This window comes from Mytilus galloprovincialis, chromosome 7 (assembly GCF_965363235.1).
Source record: "Mytilus galloprovincialis chromosome 7, xbMytGall1.hap1.1, whole genome shotgun sequence".
Classification (NCBI taxonomy): domain Eukaryota; kingdom Metazoa; phylum Mollusca; class Bivalvia; order Mytilida; family Mytilidae; genus Mytilus; species Mytilus galloprovincialis.
In genome coordinates, this window is record NC_134844.1 from 92,302,356 (window position 1) to 92,321,585 (window position 19,230).

The 19,230-nt window shown below is 34.2% G+C and overlaps 1 protein-coding gene across 1 annotated transcript in view; it reads right to left on the reverse strand.

The window, feature by feature from the left end:
* Positions 1 to 14,299: 14,299 nt before the first annotated feature.
* LOC143084318 (uncharacterized) overlaps positions 14,300 to 19,230 on the reverse strand; it is an 80,610-nt gene continuing 75,679 nt past the window's right edge. The window contains exons 12-13 of the mRNA XM_076260730.1: positions 18,115 to 18,142; positions 14,300 to 16,540 (exon numbers count right to left, since the gene is read on the reverse strand). Of these exons, the coding sequence (XP_076116845.1) occupies positions 16,149 to 16,540; positions 18,115 to 18,142 (420 nt within the window). The 3' untranslated portion in view covers positions 14,300 to 16,148. The remainder of the gene's footprint in view (positions 16,541 to 18,114; positions 18,143 to 19,230) is intronic.

The window sequence follows — 19,230 nt, forward strand, 5'->3', positions numbered from 1 at the left end:
ACATCATACATGTTATGTTAAAGATACTATCGTCCCTTTTATTGACAAAAAATTCTATAAACGACAACACATTTATGTCAGAAAGCAAGCCTACCTGTATTGGACATTTAAATATGAAAATGAAATTGGACTATAAATAAATTTCATGTTTAAGATATTAAATGCATGAATGGTTTTTACATGTTTTAATAGTGATAAGTTTCCTGTACTTTGAAAATTGATGTTTTCTTTTAATTTTGCCCCTATCCATGATATTTTTTTAATACATTTGTAATACAATGTACATTATCTATAACTATTACTGTCTGTTTAAGAAGAACTTTCAGCTTTACAATGTTTATAATTCAAAGTTAAATATCCTTCAAAAAGTTTTGCTCTGTTTGTATTGTTTTATCATGTACATTGTACATTTTTTTGTAATATCAAATATAAAATAATCAACAAAAACTATGTTCATGATGTTGGACTTTCATAAAATATTTCTGAACAAAGTCAGGACAGGCACAATCTGATTAAAATTAGTTCTCCTCACCTGCTCCTTGTTGTTTATATGTTGTTCATGGGACATCCCACATGCGACATATAAACTACAAGGAGCAGGTGTGGAAAACTAATTTTAATTAGATTGGCACAGGCAGTACAATGCAGTACTGAGTAGGCTAGCAAGTCACAGATACTGTACATATGTATATTGAAATTGATGATCCCAATAAAAAATAAAATAGGGGAGAACACATTTTATGTTGAGACGATCTAGCATGTTTTTAGTATAACAATAAGAAGCTGTGGTTTGTTTACCAAAGAGGCAACTTGAACATTGGTCAAATTAAATAACATTGTTATAACTAATTTTTTTTCACATTAATCAATTAAGTTTGATAAGAGTGGGACTTTAATTATTTTCTACAGATTATTTTACTTGTCCCATTGGACTTGTAAGCTTTATTGGGTTTTTACCTCTGGTACTAATCCAAATAATTATGACATCTTGCAAGGCTGTTTTATTTTTTGTCTGTGTCATTATTATTGGACGTCTGACGTACATTTTAACCTAGGACATTTTTTGGGACGGCATCGCCAAAAAATAATGAAATAGCCTTGCAAGACGTCATAATTATTTGAGCTAGTCTGGTACTGGACAAAACACCTTTAATATCGCTATTTGTTCCACATTACTGGACATCGCACAGGTTCCCGTAAATTTTTACTTCATAATACAAAATATCTGACGCCACAATGGAAAAGTGATTGTTGCATAAGGTCAATAGTTCAAGCAGGACAGATTCTCAGGTCAGCCATATAGTAATACGATGTATTGGACAAGCCTTAGATGTTGATGTAGATAGAATATAAATGAACGAAAATCAAAAATGATATACAGCGACAAACAACTACTGAATTACAGGCTACTGACTTGCATGGGACAGGAACATACAGAATTCACAGGTTTAAACTAGTTTGGAGGTGCCAACCCTTCACCTAACCTGGAGCAATACACCTTATCAGTAATCCCGGCAGACCGGCCGCTTGAACTTTTGATGTCAACAACAATCACTTTTCCATTGTGGCGTCAGATATTTTGCTTTATGACGTCAAAATTTTACGGGAACCTGCAGTGTGGTATCAAGTAATGGCGGACAAATAGCGATAAGATGTAACTTTAAATAGGACATATCATGTAAACAACATGTATTTATATCACTATTACATTATTATGTACACAGTGTACAGATAAATTGAGTCCAAATAATTATGACGTCTTGAAAGGCTATTATATTTTTTTTCTTTGACGCCTTACATCGACGCGTCCTTACATCGACGCGTCAAAGAAAAAAAATATAATAGCCTTTCAAGACTCATAATTATTGGGACTAAGATAAATTATGACTGTTTTCAAACATATATATACATAATTATGTTACTTTAATACTTGAAAGAAACTCATTTTGTTCAACATGAAGGTATAATTGTAACAGATTGCCATGACCATTTTGTATAAATCTCTTTGGTCAGGAATCAGACAGGATCATGTTTACCGAATATTGTCCCCCCTTTTTTATCAAGTTGCTGACGCTACACTGTCGTTGTGTGTTGTTTGTAACAGTATCACCGAATCATACCCTCTCGCTAAATCTGATGTAAGGAGATTTTACCTACTTTTTGTCATGTTTTCCTATGCAATAAAATTGTCCATATGGGAATCGACAGGTGCCAAAAGTCTGTTTATCCGGGTAATCACAGAAGCAGAGCTAGCATCGTTTTATTTACGATCAATAATGCTATGACGTCACAATGCAAGTTGTTGCGTAGGTGGCAAACTACAGTGCGATCGATATAATCAATTTTAAAAAAATACCTGAGATAGATATCTTATATCGGGTACATAATAAAAATATATATATGTCTCTGATAAAACATAATCAAACATTTCCAAATTATATATATTTTACAAATCAATACACACAGAAACTATCGTCGTACTCTATATTGTTATAACATTTATGAGGGGGGATAGGAGGGGTCCTGATCCCGAAATCCCGGGCTTAAAAACACGAAATCCCGAATCCCCGGGCTTAAAAAAACGATATCCCGAGGTCCCGAAATTCGAATAAAGAAATTCCCGGATCCCGAAAGGGTCAATCCCGAAATCCCGAGCTTAAAAACACACGATCCCGGAGTCCCGATAAAGGTCCTATCCCCCTCATTTATAAGGTTATATTTTAAAATATATAATTTTATATTTATATCTGAAAAAATACCCCAGTGTGAACGGAAGTAGAATAATGAAAAAAGATATTTTTTTACTGAAGTGAATATTGCGATGAACTCGTGATTTTTTTCGTGTTAGTTTATAGACTCTTTATACTATATGATCATATGCATACCTTTATTTCTACGTGAACTCAGTCTCTTTTGTATATAATATATTTCACAAGGGTTGGTTTTAACAACGATTAAGCCGTGCATTTCCCCCCGGTTAGGATGCCGATGGTGATTGTTCAAGTATATAACTCAACTGACTTCGATGTTTAAAGTGCCGCATTTATATACTTCTCTATGTTTATTTCTTATTTTTTTTTTTGCAGGTCTATAATATTATCCACTAATGAACATTGATATTCATAAGTAATTTTGTGCTTATAATCATTAAAATGCATATCAAATAAATTGGCGTTCAAACAATATTTCATATAATCAAAATTCTAAGATCTAATGATTAATGATTAGCATTTGATCAGCTTTGATATAGGAAATAAAGATAAAATTGAGAATGGAAATGGGGAATGTGCCAAAGAGACAACAACCCGACCATAGATAAAAACAACAGCAGAAGGTCACCAACAGGTCTTCAATGTAACGAGAAATTCCCGCACCCGGAGGCGTCCTTCAGCTGGCCCCTAAACAAATATATACTAGTTCAGTGATAATGAACGCCATACTAATTTCCAAATTGTACACAAGTAACTAAAATTAAAATAATACAAGACTACCAAAGGCCAGAGGCTCCTGACTTTGGACAGGCGCAAAAATGCGGCGGGGTTTAACATGTTTGTGAGATCTTAACCCTCCCCCTATACCTCTCGCCAATGTAGAAAAGTAAACGTATAACAATACGTACACTAAAATTCAGTTCAAGAGAAGTCCGAGTCTGATGTCAGAAGATGTAACCAAAGAAAATAAACAAAATGACAATAATACATAAATAACAACAGACTAATAGCAGTTAACTGACATGCCAGCTCCAGACTTCAATTAAACTGACTGAAAGATTATGATTTCATCATATGAACATCAGGCACAATCCTTCCCGTTAGGGGTTTAGTATCATACCATCATTACATATATGAAAATGAACATAACCCGTGTCATGCCAACAACTGGTATTTGAATAAATGTGTTTAGTTCCGATGCAAAGACCCTATAAGTGAATCAATATTAACGCCAAAATATGCAATCTTTAATGACCTGACAACAATATCGTAACTATATCCCTTCTTAATAAGTTTATTCAAAGGTTTTGTTAGTTTTTGAGGTGAATACTGACACCTTTGTGCTTTATAAAGAATATTTCCATAAAAAATTGGATGTGAAATACCTGAACGTATAAGAAGTCTGCATGTTGAGCTATATTTACGAATGATGTCCTTATACCGATTATAAAATTTAGTAAATGTTTTGACTAGTTTGTGATATCGAAAACCCTGGTGTAATAATTTTTAAGTAATACATAAATTTCTCTCGTTAAAATCTAAAACATTGTTACATACACGAGCGAATCGTACACGTTGAGATATATAAACACCGTAAGATCTATTCAGCTTTCCGTTAGTGATATAGATATCAAGATCGAGGAAAGGGCAGTGGTCATTGTTAGTATTAGCTTTATTTAAAGTAAGTTCAACAGGATAAATTTCTTTAATATACATACTGAAGTCGTCATTATTGAGAGCCAAAATATCATCCAAATATCTAAAAGTATTATTAAATTTGTTTATCAGATGTTGTTTCGATGGGTCTTTGCTTATTTTTGTCATAAATTGTAATTAATGCAATACAAAAACAGGTCCACAATAAGGGTGCACAGTTAGTCCCCATTGGAATTCCGATAATCTGCCGATATACGAAATCCTCAAAGCGAACAAAAATGTTATCTAGTAAAAATTCAAGGGCATATATAGTATCAAAGCATGTCCAATTGACATAGTTTTTTTGTTTATTGCTACTATATAGGAAAGTGTTTTTATTCATATGCTGCTATATTTTATGATAAATGAAGAAAGTTAAAACTACTATGTATATACATAATATCAACTAAATTACGGGTACGAGTCGGTAAAAATAGGGTACGAGTTTGTTGTGTACAAGTTGTCGTGTACCCTTTTTATTTTTAGCTCATCTGGCCCCAAGGGCCAAGTAAGTTTTTCTCATCACTTTGCATCCGTCGTCCGTCGTCGTTAACTTTTACAAAAATCTTCTCCCCTGATTGGCTCTGAAACTACTGGGCCTAATTAAACCAAACTTGGCCACAATCATCATTGGGGCATCTAGTTTAAAAAAAAAGTGTCCGGTGACCCGGCCAACCAACCTAGATGGCCACCATGGCTAAAACAGAACTTAGGGGTAAAATATAGATTTTTCGCCTAAATTTCTGAAACCAAAGCATTTAGAGCAAATCTGACATGGCGTATAATGTTTTATTAGGGGTAGATCTATCTACCCTGAAATTTTCAGATGAATCGGAGAACCCATTGATGGGTTGCTGCCCCTAAATTGGTAATTTAAAGAAATTTTGCCGTTTTTGGTTATTATCTTGAATATTATTAGATAATAATGTTCAGCATAGTAAAATCTACAAATAAGTCTATATGACCAAAATGGTAAGTTGATCCCTTAAGGAGCAACTGCTCTTTATAGTCAATTTTTAACACCGTACCGTGGCTTGAAGACCGTACCTTGACCTTTAATGGTTTACTTTTATAAATTGTGACATGGATGGAGAGTTGTCTCATGGGCACTCATACCACATCTATTATTGTATCCTATATCTATTTACAATTTTTAGATAACTTTTAATTTTTACATTCTATAATAAAAAAAATTATTAAGATAAAAACAATAGTCACATTGACTTCATAAGTGAGTTCATCTTTAAAGTTTTCTGTATAGAGTTTTGGTTTGCAGAACTTATTCCAATCTTTGATGGTTTGGCTGAAGAATGAGATTTTAAAACTGTCTTAGTTGCCAATGAGACAACCATCCACAAGAGACCAAAATGACACAGACATTAACAACAACTACAGGTCACCGTACGGCCTTCAACAATGAGAAAAGCCCATACCGCATAGTCAGCTATTAAAAGTCCCCGATATGAAAATGTAAAACAACTCAAACGAAAAAACTAACGGCCTTGTTTGTATAAAAAATGAACGAAAAACAAATATGTAACACAAAAACAAACGACAACCACTGAATTACAGGCTCCTGACTTGGGACGGACACATACATTAATAATGTGGCGGGGTTAAACATGTAAGCGGGATCCCAACCCTCCCCTAACCTGGGACAGTGGTATAACAGTACAACATAAGAAAGAACTATAAAAATCAGTTGCAAAAGGCTAAACTCATCAGAGTGACAAAACAAAAACAAAAAAAAAAAAACAAGTGGACGTGGCCGGGTACTTGTACATCCCGACAAAAAAAGACACTAAGAACAGATCTGAGAGTACTCGCAGTTATATGAAAGCTAGTTCAAAGCCACTTACAACTAATAAAAAAAAATCATGCATCTAAGACTAAACTATCAATCCGTACACATCCAACATCCAATGGATTAAGTGTAAACATTGTCTTAAACATTCAGAGAAAAAACATGACCTTGTGCAATGCTAAGTTACAGGTATCGACAGATTGTAGATCCATGAATGTGTATATGTATGTAACATACTAGTAATATTTAGTTTGCTTTTAATTTACTGATAACAAAATCAATATTTATACCAATAAAACAAATATTCAATGATCTTATTACAGTGTTGAGTTGGTAACCTTTTAGAATAAGTTTTTTTTAAAGGAGCGATAAGTTTATAAGGGTCATTTCTAAATTTCCGGGCACGGTTAACTACATTTCCGTAAAAATGAGGATGTGCTATATCCCGTTTGAAATAAGTTTTCAACAGGTACAACCAAACTTCAAACCAATCCTTTATATCTATGGAAAAAATTAGTAAAGGTTTTGAGTAATTTATGGTAACGATATTCCTGGTTTAATCATTTACCAGTAATACATAGATTTCGTTCGTTAAAATCAAAAAGTCGCAACCAACACGGGCATAGCGAACAAGCTGTGAAATATAAACACCGTAAGATGGTGCCAAAGGAACATCACCATCTCAGTAAATGGAAAATTAACAATAGGGAAAAAATCGTCCCTTTTATCGTAAATTTTAGTGTGTAATATTTAACGAAAAAATATCAAGATAACGGTAAGTGTTGTTGAGTTTATCAATTAAATGCAATTTCGACGAGTCTTTACTGAGTTTAGTCATAAACTGTGATTCGTAACAGTACAAAAACAAGATTGCACACGCTGAAATGTATCTTCTTCTTTACTAATCATTGATATTATGTTGATAGTCCTAAGTATAAAGCTTTATTAAAAACTGTCACATAAACTTAACATTAACCAAGATAACTAAACAAAGATCAATGAACCATGAAAATGAGGTCAAGGTCAGATGAACCATGCCAGGCAGACATGTACAGCTAACAATGCTTTCATACAACAAATATAGTTGACCTATTTCTTATAGTTTAAGAAAAATAGACCAAAACACAAAAACTTAACACTGAGCAATGAACCGTGAAAATGAGGTCGAGGTCAAATAAAACCTGCGCGACTGACATATAGATCATAAAATATTTCCATACACCAAATATAGTTGACCTTTGGCATATAATATTAGATAAAGAGACCAAAACTCAAAAACTTAACTTTGACCACTCAACCATGAAAATGAGGTCAAGGTCAGATGACATCTGCCCGCTAAACATGTACACCTTACAATCATTCCATACAACAAATATAGTAGATCTATTGCATAAAGTATGAGAAAAACAGACCAAAACACAAAAAACTTAACTATAACCACTGAACCATGAAAATGAGGTCAAGGTCAGATGACACCTGCCAGTTGGACATGTACACCTTACAGTCCTTCCATACACCGAATATACTAGCCCTATTGCTTATAGTATCTGAGATATGGAGTTGACCACCAAAACTTAACCTTGTTCACTGATCCATGAAATGAGGTCGAGGTCAAGTGAAAACGGTCTGACGGGCATGAGGACCTTGCAAGGTACGCACATACCAAATATAATTATCCTATTACTTATAATAAGAGAGAATTCAACATTACAAAAAATCTGAACTTTTTTTCAAGTGGTCACTGATCCATAAAAATGAGGTCAAGGACATTTGACATGTGACTGACGGAAACTTCGTAATATGAGGCATCTATATACAAAGTATGAAGCATCCAGGTCTTCCACCTTCTAAAATATAAAGCTTTTAAAAAGTTAGCTAACGCCGCCGCCGGATCACTATCCCTATGTCGAGCTTTATGCAACAAAAGTTGCAGGCTCGACAACAAGTCTGCTATTAAAGGGGCACAATCAGTCCCCATGGGGATACCTACAACCTGTCGATAAACTTTGTTGCCGAAACGTACATAAATATTATCAAGGAGAAAATTAACAGCTTCAATCATCTCATCACACCTCTAGTAAGTATATCTAGCATATTTACTTTTCTCATTAGAGAAGAAGGCTTTAAATGCGTTGCAGCAAATATATCTGCATTCAGCTTTACCAAACGACCATTTAAATAAATAGAAAAAAAATTGTTTAATAAGATAGTGTGGAAGTGTAGTGTAAAGAGTAGAAAAATCAAAACTGTCAACAGAATCAAAAGGACCAACAAAAACCACGTAATTTATCTGAAACATCCAAAGAATTTTTTACATTCCAAAAATAGTTTATTCTATTGTCCCTTTGGTATCTTTCGCACCCCCTTTTTTATACCACTATGTTCATATATTTTATTACAATAGTTTATGATAAGCTCTTTAATAGTAGTTAATGAACTTGTTAAAAGCACTGAAAGATTAGTTGTAGAACACTTAATAGAGGCCGAGATGAAACGATATTTAAATGTTTTTTGTGTAGTGTAGTTTGTGTAACCAATACATAGTAGAGACCTTCAAATGTTCAGAAGAAGCCTTAAGCTTTGATGTGGTTGTGATATGTTTGTTTACTATATGACTCTCTGTGGAGCGGGTGGACTTGAATGTAGATGAATTTAAAATTTCATTCTTAAGAACGTCCGTGTAGTATTTACGGCATACCACCACGACATTGTTGGCTGCTTTGTCGGCCGGTACAAACACAAAACGCGTTGAAAGTTCTTATTCTGGAAATAGGTGTTTTACATGTTTTATGTAATCTTTTATTCACTTCGAAATTGTTTTCAAAATGTGATATTCTCTTATCTACCACATTCATACATTTATTTTAAAAACTTAAAGAATCAAGAGATTTTTTATCAGATTTTTCCCGTTTACACCATTTTTTACAAAACGAGGAAAGAGTATCTTTGGTGACTTGACGACACTCTTTCCAATCTATTTTAGATGGAGGACGACATTTTGATACTTTTTTCAAAAGGTGTTTAACCTCTCTGTCCTGGACGATATTGAGGTCTCCTATAATAACATGGCCATATGGAACATATCTAAACTTCGACGATTCACAGTTTCAAGTTAAAGGAGTATTATTATCTATATTCACGTCTGATGTAACCGACGTATCATTAAAAATTAAACTTCTGCTGTTTTTTTTGTAAGTGTATGAAATTATTGGTGGTTCTATGTTATCAAAATAGGGAGGTATAAAGTTTTGAACGGTAGAGTCATTAAATATACTAGATAAGTTGATAAAATCAATACCTCTGCTAATATATTTAATTTTCAGAAAATGACGTTTATGATCTTCAGGTTTGTCGACGATACGCGGGAACAGCGTATGGCGGCAAAAAGCTGTAGTTATACGAGAATATTCATATAGTGGGCTGAAGAAAGAGATGGTGTCACACTCTGAAAATATCGTGAAATTTACTAATGGGTATTTGACCCAGTTTACATAATAATTGATGCCTACCATTGTTTTTAAATATGGAAAGGAGATTACCAAGTGTATAATTCATACGATGTTTAACTCGTTGATTTCGATTGATATGTTTCCATGAGACCTATTATTTCGTTGTTTTTTTATCAAAAATATTCATGATATCAATAGAAGAAGTAGTAGATATGTTCCCTTGTCCAAGTATATTGTCATTTAGACCCAGGGGATAAGCTGTTTGAAGTCGTTTAATCCAAGACAGTCCGATAATTTTACGGGAATCTTCAAATTGTTTATGCGATTGCCCTTGTTGTTTCTGGACCGTTTCGATCGTTTGTTAATGGGTAAATCTTGTTTTAGACTGGCTTTTTATGAGAATATCCTGCTATGGTATTGCATTTTCATTGTTTATAACTTGGTGGAACATTTGAAGTCTGGTTTTTAGCCTGTGTTCTTGTTGGGTTTGCCAGTTTAGCTTTTGAAGCATTTCAGATACACGGGTGTTGTTGTGAAATCTGTTGCAAGTATTCATGGTGCAAATCTTCTTTGCACTTGGTCTACTAGATTACTAGTTAACTTTACTGATCACAGCTCACAACACGACACACTGCTTGGACAAACAATAATGGAATTCCCAGATGAATTAAATGTTTTATTGGATGCCATGAACGTTTCTGGAAAAGAACCTGCATGGAAATTTTGTCAAGTACTGACCAGGTGACAGTTCAATTAACGTGGAATAAGCCTAAGGAACCAGAGGCATCCTCCAGTAAACCCAAGCCGACCCTGAAGCCTACCAAATACCAATGTGAACCCGAGGGGATCGTCATTAATGCGTACATTGTTATCATTCCATTCAACCACAGGAATACATGCCATCGCCAGTAATATCTCCACCCAACCAACCACAGAGGTAAGCGATGTCGGATTGACTTTGACGAGGGATTTGATCTAGTCGATCCCGGGTTACTCCGTACACCACCACACACATCACCATTAATAATGCCAATTCCAGAGGCAGTATTTACAGCTATGTTAATCTTGAAACGGCCAGATACACCATACCAGACTCCTCGATGCAAGATGAAAGCAAAACGCAGTACAAACCAACCCGATCTGTAACCGATCTGATAGGTAGATGAAAGTCCGCTATATCTTCTCTGATAGTCGAACTATACAATCAAAGATGATAATAAGACACTTGTTCCAGTCTGTATATATGTTTTCTGAAGTGTGTGGATCCTAAACTGTGCAACAACATTCTAATGTTGGTCTTACTATAGTTTGATATGCTCTTCTTTACTAATTTTGAAATAATGTTTTAATTTCGTCTTTTGCTGCTGATTGTGGGTTATGTTTGTACCATTTAAGATCAAAGAGATTGTAATGCCTAGATATTTTGCTGATTGTACTTGTTCTGGGATATGGCCATGCATGTCATAATAAAAAGGTATTTGTTTTTTCTTTGTTGAGACTCTTAGGTTGTTACATTTGTCAGGGTCGAATTACATGAGTCAGTCGTGGTCCCATTTTATAGTTGCTTCTATGTCTTCTTGGAGCTAAAGACACTCGTTTTGGCATGTAATAGGCCAGTAGCACAATAACGCATAATTATTTTTGTTTGTAATACATGTATCAGTGCGTCTTTTAAATTTCAGTGTGTTTCAAAAATAGTTTTAAAATAGTTTTGATCGGAACGGCCTCCCATGAAGGAGGGGCGAAATATACCAGAGGAACAGTCAAACTCATAAATTAAAAATAAACTGACAACGCCATGGCTAAAAATGAAAAAGAAAAACAGAAAAATAATAGTACACAAGAAACAACAAAGAAAACTAAAGACTAAACAACATGAACCCCACCAAAAATTGGGGTTGATATCAGGTGCTCCGGAAGGGTAAGCAGATCCTGCTCCACATGTGGCACCCGTCGTGTTGCTCATGCTATTGAAAATAGTCTTATGTGGTAAGTCACATTCATGAAAAGGGAAGGGAGTTGTAGTTACGACGTAAGATACATATCCGATATCATCTGTGAAAGGGTTATTCCATGATAACGGTCAACCAACTCGTGATGGCGTCCGTAAAATTTACGAAGGGATGATTTCAACTTCACCATTTCGAACTCTTGGTTTAATGGCTTCCTTTTGTGCAGCAACCCTCAATCAAGGAAATCATGATAGAAAATACAAGCGCGGGAATATCGTATCAATTCGGAGATAAATACTCCGTATGCAGGTGCTGCTGGAATGTTACTACATAGAAATTGAAAGTTCACAATTGGGAAGCTGAAATCATCTCGTTTGTTCTAAAGTTTTGTTTTCCACCGACACTCATTGTCCATATCTAGATGTAAGTCAAGATATGAGACAGACTTAACTGTATCTGTTGTATCCTTTATCTCTAGTTCGATGGGATAGATGCCTTCAACATATAGTCACCAAATTTTGAATTATTTAGTGAGAGAACATCATCTATATAGCGGAAAGTAAAGTTAAAGGATGTTGCTAACTTCTTATTTTTCATCCTAAGAAGTTCCTGTATGAAGTCAGAATCATAATAATAAAGAAACAAGTCGGCAAGAAGAGGGGCACAATTGGTTCCCATTGGAATGCCGACAGTCTGTTGAAAAACACGTCCCCCAAACGTAACAAATATGTTGTCAATCAAGAAATTAAACATCTTGATAATTTTTGTTTGAATCAAAGGAGGATGTATCCCTCCCTAAGATCATACCCGTTTTTTAGTGTTATTTTGTTGCTCTTTTCCTGAGCACCTACGATCATACCCGTTTTTTAGTGTTATTTTGTTGCTCTTTACCTGAGCATCTGCGATCATACCCGTTTTTTAGTGTTATCTTGTTGCTCTTTACCTGAGCACCTGCGATCATACCCGTTTTTTAGTGTTATTTTGTTGCTCTTTACCCGAGCACCTACGATCATACCCGTTTTTTAGTGTTATCTTGTTGCTCTTCACCTGAGCACCTGCGATCATACCCGTTTTTAGTGTTATCTTGTTGCTCTTCACCTGAGCACCTGCGATCATACCCGTTTTTTAGTGTTATTTTGTTGCTCTTTACCTGAGCACCTACGATCATACCCGTTTTTTAGTGTTATTTTGTTGCTCTTTACCTGAGCACCTGCGATCATACCCGTTTTTTAGTGTTATCTTGTTGCTCTATTCCTGAGCACCTACGATCATTTCCGTTTTTTAGTGTTATCTTGTTGCTCTTTACCTGAGCACCTACGATCATACCCGTTTTTTAGTGTTATTTTGTTGCTCTTTACCTGAGCACCTGCGATCATACCCGTTTTTTAGTGTTATCGTGTTGCTCTTTTCCTGAGCACCTACGATCATACCCGTTTTTAGTGTAATATTGTTGCTCTTTTCCTGAGCACCTACGATCATACCCGTTTTTTAGTGTTATCTTGTTGCTCTTTTCCTGAGCACCTACGATCATACCCGTTTTTAGTGTAATATTGTTGCTCTTTTCCTGAGCACCTACGATCATACCCGTTTTTTAGTGTTATATTGTTGCTCTTTTCCTGAGCACCTACGATCATACCCGTTTTTTAGTGTTATCTTGTTGCTCTTTTCCTGAGCACCTACGATCATACCCGTTTTTAGTGTAATATTGTTGCTCTTTTCCTGAGCACCTACGATCATACCCGTTTTTTGTGTTATCTTGTTGCTCTATTCCTGAGCACCTACGATCATACCCGTTTTTAGGGTTATCTTGTTGCTCTTTACCTGAGCACCTACGATCATACCCGTTTTTAGTGTTATCTTGTTGCTCTATTCCTGAGCACCTACGATCATACCCGTTTTTTAGTGTTATCTTGTTTCTCTTTTCCTGAGCACCGACGATCATACCCGTTTTTTAGTGTTATCTTGTTGCTCTTTACCCGAGCACCTACGATCATACCCGTTTTTTAGGATTATTATGTTGTTCTTTTCCTGATCACCTACGATCATACCCGTTTTTAGTGTTAGCTTTTTGCTCTTACCTGAGCACCTACGATCATACCCGTTTTTAGTGTTATCTTGTTGCTCTTTTTCTAAGAAAATATGATCATTCCCATTTTTTAGTGTTATCTTGTTTTTCTTTACCTGAGCACATACGATCAAACCTGTGTTTTTTTAGTGTTATTGTGTTCCTCTTTTCCCCAGCACATACGATCATATCCGGTTTCTTTTGTGTTATCTTGTTGCTCTTTACCTGAGCACATACGATCATACTCGTATTTTAGTGTTATCTTGTTGCTCTTTACCTGAGCACATACGATGATACTCGTTTTTTAGTGTTATCTTGTTGTTCTTTACCTGAGCACCTACGATCATTCTCGTTTTTCATTTATGTGTTGCCCTTTTCCTGATCATGCGCCTGCGGTTATTTCCGTTTTTCTGTGTTATTGTGTTGCTCTTTTCTTTACTCATTTTGCTTCGTATTGTAAAGACTGTTGTGTTTGTTTTTTCTATTGTTTTTCCTTTTCGACTTTGATGGTCTGTTTTTCTTCAAGTTATAGATTTTGGTTGCAATTTATTCATCTTGGCCCTCATTTTATTGAGCCATGTCATTTACCAATAACATACAACGTATTACTAAAACATCAGTCATGTATCAATTCATTTATAAAATGTGAAACAAAATGCTTTTATTTACAAGACAAAAACCGTCAAACAATGACGCACTCTACATCTATAGAACGAAATATATTTACAAACAAGTTATAAACAATTCAACATGCTTTAGTTACAAGATACAAATCTACAAACATATAAAACAATGACACACTCTACATCAATAGAACAAAAAATATATACAAACAAGATATAAGTTATGTGAGTTACAAATTTGTTTTTCGCTCATTTTTTATACAAATTAGGCCGTTATTTTTCTCGTTTGAATTGTTTTACATTGTCATATCGGGGCCTTTTATAGCTGACTATGCGATGTGGGCTTTGCTCATTGTCGAAGGCCGTACGGTGACCTATAGTTGTTAATGTCTGCTTCATCTTGGTCTCTTGTGGATAGTTGTCTCATTGGCAATCATACCACATCTTCTTTTTTATATAAACAATTTAACATTCTTTTATTTACATGATAGAATTTGTCAAACGTGTGTTATAATGACACGATCTACAACATTATTGGAAAATAAGCGTACATACAGCTTCATTGAAACACAATGTTATCATCTGTATGACACAATTTGTTAGATAGATGTAAGGACACAATCTACAACATTACTGCATTAAACAAATACAATAAATACACCTTTGCTATAATTATTTTTTGTAAGACACTTGAAGAAGAATGTTATTTGTAAAACTAGATAACCTTTGTCGATCACCTTGGTCTAAGAGCATATTCAACAAGTGAAAATCATAGCAAACATCTCTATGTACATTTTGTATTGCTGACCATTTATAATTCTGTTTAGTTTCTCAAAACATAAAAGAATGTTTAAAAATTCATAAAGAGTGAACTTCATAAGGAGTGAACATCGGCAACAAGGTGGACATAATTCTTAAATAAAAACGTGATGCAAAAGAGATAAGGCAAATTTATTCCCAAATTGAGATAAGATGTGTATTAATAAAAAATCTAATAATTATAAACTAACATATATTTGAAGCAAATCAAAATTAATTATGACTATAGTTATGTAAAATTTAAGTAAAAACAGAACAAGCAAAAGTTATATGTACAGAGAAAAATAACTAGTATTATTGAAATGAAATGTCCCATAACAAACATTTGCTATAAAACGTAGGTCAACTAGCTCAATATGTTAAATACAAAGTAAACGGGTGACGATACAAACAACAGGATCAAATGAGGTTGATAAGAATTATAAAACAATAACAATGGTGTTTCATGAGCGATTATAATATAAGTGGTACATTAGTGGTACATTTAATAACATGGGTAACTCTTCAACTTCGTACTTTGCTAATTGTAGATTTGGTTCCCTGTAGATTCGTGCCTCATGGATGATACTGATGTAGACAATCTGCGTGTCTAGCAACCTAATTATTTAGCCTGATATCTTTGACAAGTTTTCATAGTATTTGTTACTACTTAATACGTCCTCTTTGTAAAATATAAAGCCACCTTGACTACTATGTTAATAAGTCCAATATAAAATATTCTGTCAAGAGGAAAATTAGCATTGACCTATACATGGAATTTGTGAAGATACTTCAGGTATATCAAATGTATTGTATATTAAGATTACATGGATCTACCCTTTGAAACCCTTGTTACAATGTGATAGAGCCATCAACATTTTGTTTAGATGTTTCCAAGTTATATTTGTTTGGAGTTTGTTTTTGTTCTTGTTTGTATATAACATGCAAACCACACTAGGTACTATAACAACGGTTCCCAAAGATTAACACACATCCTAGACGGTGTAAAACATGGTTATAATAAAAACAAATACGAACTGAAACATCTCTCCTATTTCTTCTTCTGAAAAGGATTCAGTTTTTTCATTAGAGTTTTAACTTTTCCTTCCTTTTCCTCTTCAACTTCCTCGTGTTGGGTATATTTCTTCACACCAACTGTTTTAATGATTTCCTCCAAACATTTAGCCCCTCTATCAACATTTACCAGAGCTTGGACCAGAACACGTATAGTTGGCCGGATTCTCTGGTCTTCTCTCCATTGAAATAATATATCCTTACATTGTCCCACTAAATCCCGCCCATTGTTGTACCGTATAATATCTATTGATGTTATAGGTAGTCCTAATTCTATACCAAGTTGGAAGGATACTGTACCTATTACTTGTGCCAGTTTATCTAGTATTTCATCTGTTGGAATTAAATCCATGTATTCTTCATTGATAACTGTAATAACAATAACAATGGTATGTATTATTAAGGCCCACTGCCCGCTGACACTAACATATTCCGTACTCATTGAACCTTGAAATCAGGGTCAAAATTCCGCATATAATTTTAAGTTCACTCCACAATGAATACTAGTATGCATAATTACTAGTAGTCTTTTAAAAGTTGACATGCCAACCACTTTATGCCAAACTGCATTTATTATCATTACATTTAAATGTGCAGTGTACTATAAAATTAGGGCCGAATCTTTTTTTGTTTTAATTATAGTTTTTAGGTTTAGAACATAATGAACATGTGTACTTAATTTCAATTTGATGTTACCAGAGATGAATTGTATCTATCTTAATATCAATGCTCGCTCAAAGGTGATCATTGCAAGGTTAAAACAATATCCTTAAGAGTCGATCAAGTAATATCTGTGTGCTGAAGTTCTCTAAAAGGCTGCATTTAATGTTACAAATAAAAGAATGCCTGTTTCTGGATATAGATCAAAGAATACAGGTTACAGTTAAAACCAAGGAATACATATAACAGGTTATAGATCATAGATTGCATTGTACTGGTTACGGGTCAAATTATGCATGTTACTGACAATACTGAAAACATGCGATATTCCAGGATATTTTCGTTGAGTTCGGTATTGTTGTTATTTTACTTTGTAAATCTCATCATGATTTCTTTTATAGAGGGTTACTGCTCATAAGGAATCTATTAAACCAAAAGGTCCATGTGGGAAAGTTAAAGTCATTTCTTTGCAAGTTTTACGGACTGCATCACTAGTTGCTTGTCCGTTATGGAATATCCGTTTCACAAATGATAACAGATATGTTCATAAAGTCATGACAGCAATCCACTTTTACAGAATGTGACATACCGAATTAGACTTATAAACGAGTGTTTATTAATATGATCAACACAAATAATGCCATATGTGCTTTCCCTTTCGGAGAATCCGATATCACCCCCGTTTACAGTACGGTTTGTGAAGGTCATCAATTAGTGTTCTATGTTCATGTGTGTCTGTTTGTCTGTCTACCTTTCAGCCTCAGTTTTGTCAGTTTATTTCCGACTTATCTAAGATCTGAGAATTCATGTTACTGGTTACAGACCATAGAATGCATGCAAATAGTTCATAATCAAACATTACATCCTACGTGTTACAGGTTAACGAATACAAGGTATTAGTTACATATCAACGAATCCAAGTTATTGGTTATATATCAACGAATACAAGGTATTGATTATATATCAACGAATACAAGGTATTGGTTACAAATCAACAAATGCAATGTTAAGGTTACAACTCAACTAATGTCAGGTACTTGTTACAAATCAACGAATACAAGGTACTGGTAACAGATCAATGAATGCAATGTACTGGTTGCAGATCATATATAATGCATGTTATTTGTTATATTTCAGTGGACATTTTATGTATACAACACAATCCGGTCCACATATTTATCAAAGTATACATGTATGTATAAATAGTTGTCATCACAGTATCAAGATTAAATCATATCTAGGCTTCAATGATAATCATAACCATATATTTTCTAAATACATACCACAATGACCTTTTCTGATTCTTTTTACCTACAAAATATGTTGTATTTAATACAGAAATGAACAACAGGTTCGGTATGGTATGGTTTTTGTCTGTGTCTTAACGTTGTAGACTTTTACCCCAACTTACTTGTTAATGATATATAATGATCAAGACCGTTACTAGTTTACTAAGATAGTATAAAAATAAATGCCGCACATATATGTCATATCTTATATTTCATTAATAATTTTCCAGGAAACCAATATCTTCTAAAAGAGACGCAGAAGATACTAAATTGACATTCACACTCATTACTCCAAATATTCATTTTTGTAACAATGATCTTGAACTTTGGACTTTAGCTGACTTACTGTTTCATATGTTGTCTCTGCGCAAGTTCCATTAACTTTAGCAAGGGACCACAACAGAAACAATTCTCAAAACAAATAAATTCTATTATTAGTCAGTGATCTTTAATTTTAAGATCAAGGAACAGTAAATGGGCTATGTCACAGAATGTTATATACTTTTGCATACATACTTGACTCGCTGAACTATATTTAACAAGAGGCTGTCACAAGGACAGCAAACCGGATTTATTAACATTTATTTGTGTGCTGCCAATATCACAAGAACCATAACTGATGAACGGTGAAAGTGAAAATCGTCAATATCAAATTTGACATCCATTTTTTTAATCAGTATCAACATATTAAAATTTGAAATTAATGGTTCATGAGTAAATGCAACAACATGAATGGAAACGCCATTTTTCGATCTTTCAAGAACCATAACTGATGAACGGTAAAAGTCAAAATCGACATTATTGTTCTTGACCTCCATGTTGTCATCAGTAACAACAAACTAAAATTTGAAAAGCTTTGGTTGAACAGTTCATGAGTAAATGCACGGACACGACTAGAAAAGCCATTTTTCAATCTTTCAAGAACCATAACTCCTGAACAGTAAAAGTCAAAATCGTCATTATTGAACTTGACCTCCATTTTGTCATCAGTAACAACATATTAAAATTTTGGAAGCTTTGGTTGAACAGTTCATGCGTAAATGAACGGACACGACTGGAAATGCCATTTTTCAATCTTTCAAGAATCATAACTCCTGAACGGTAAAAGTC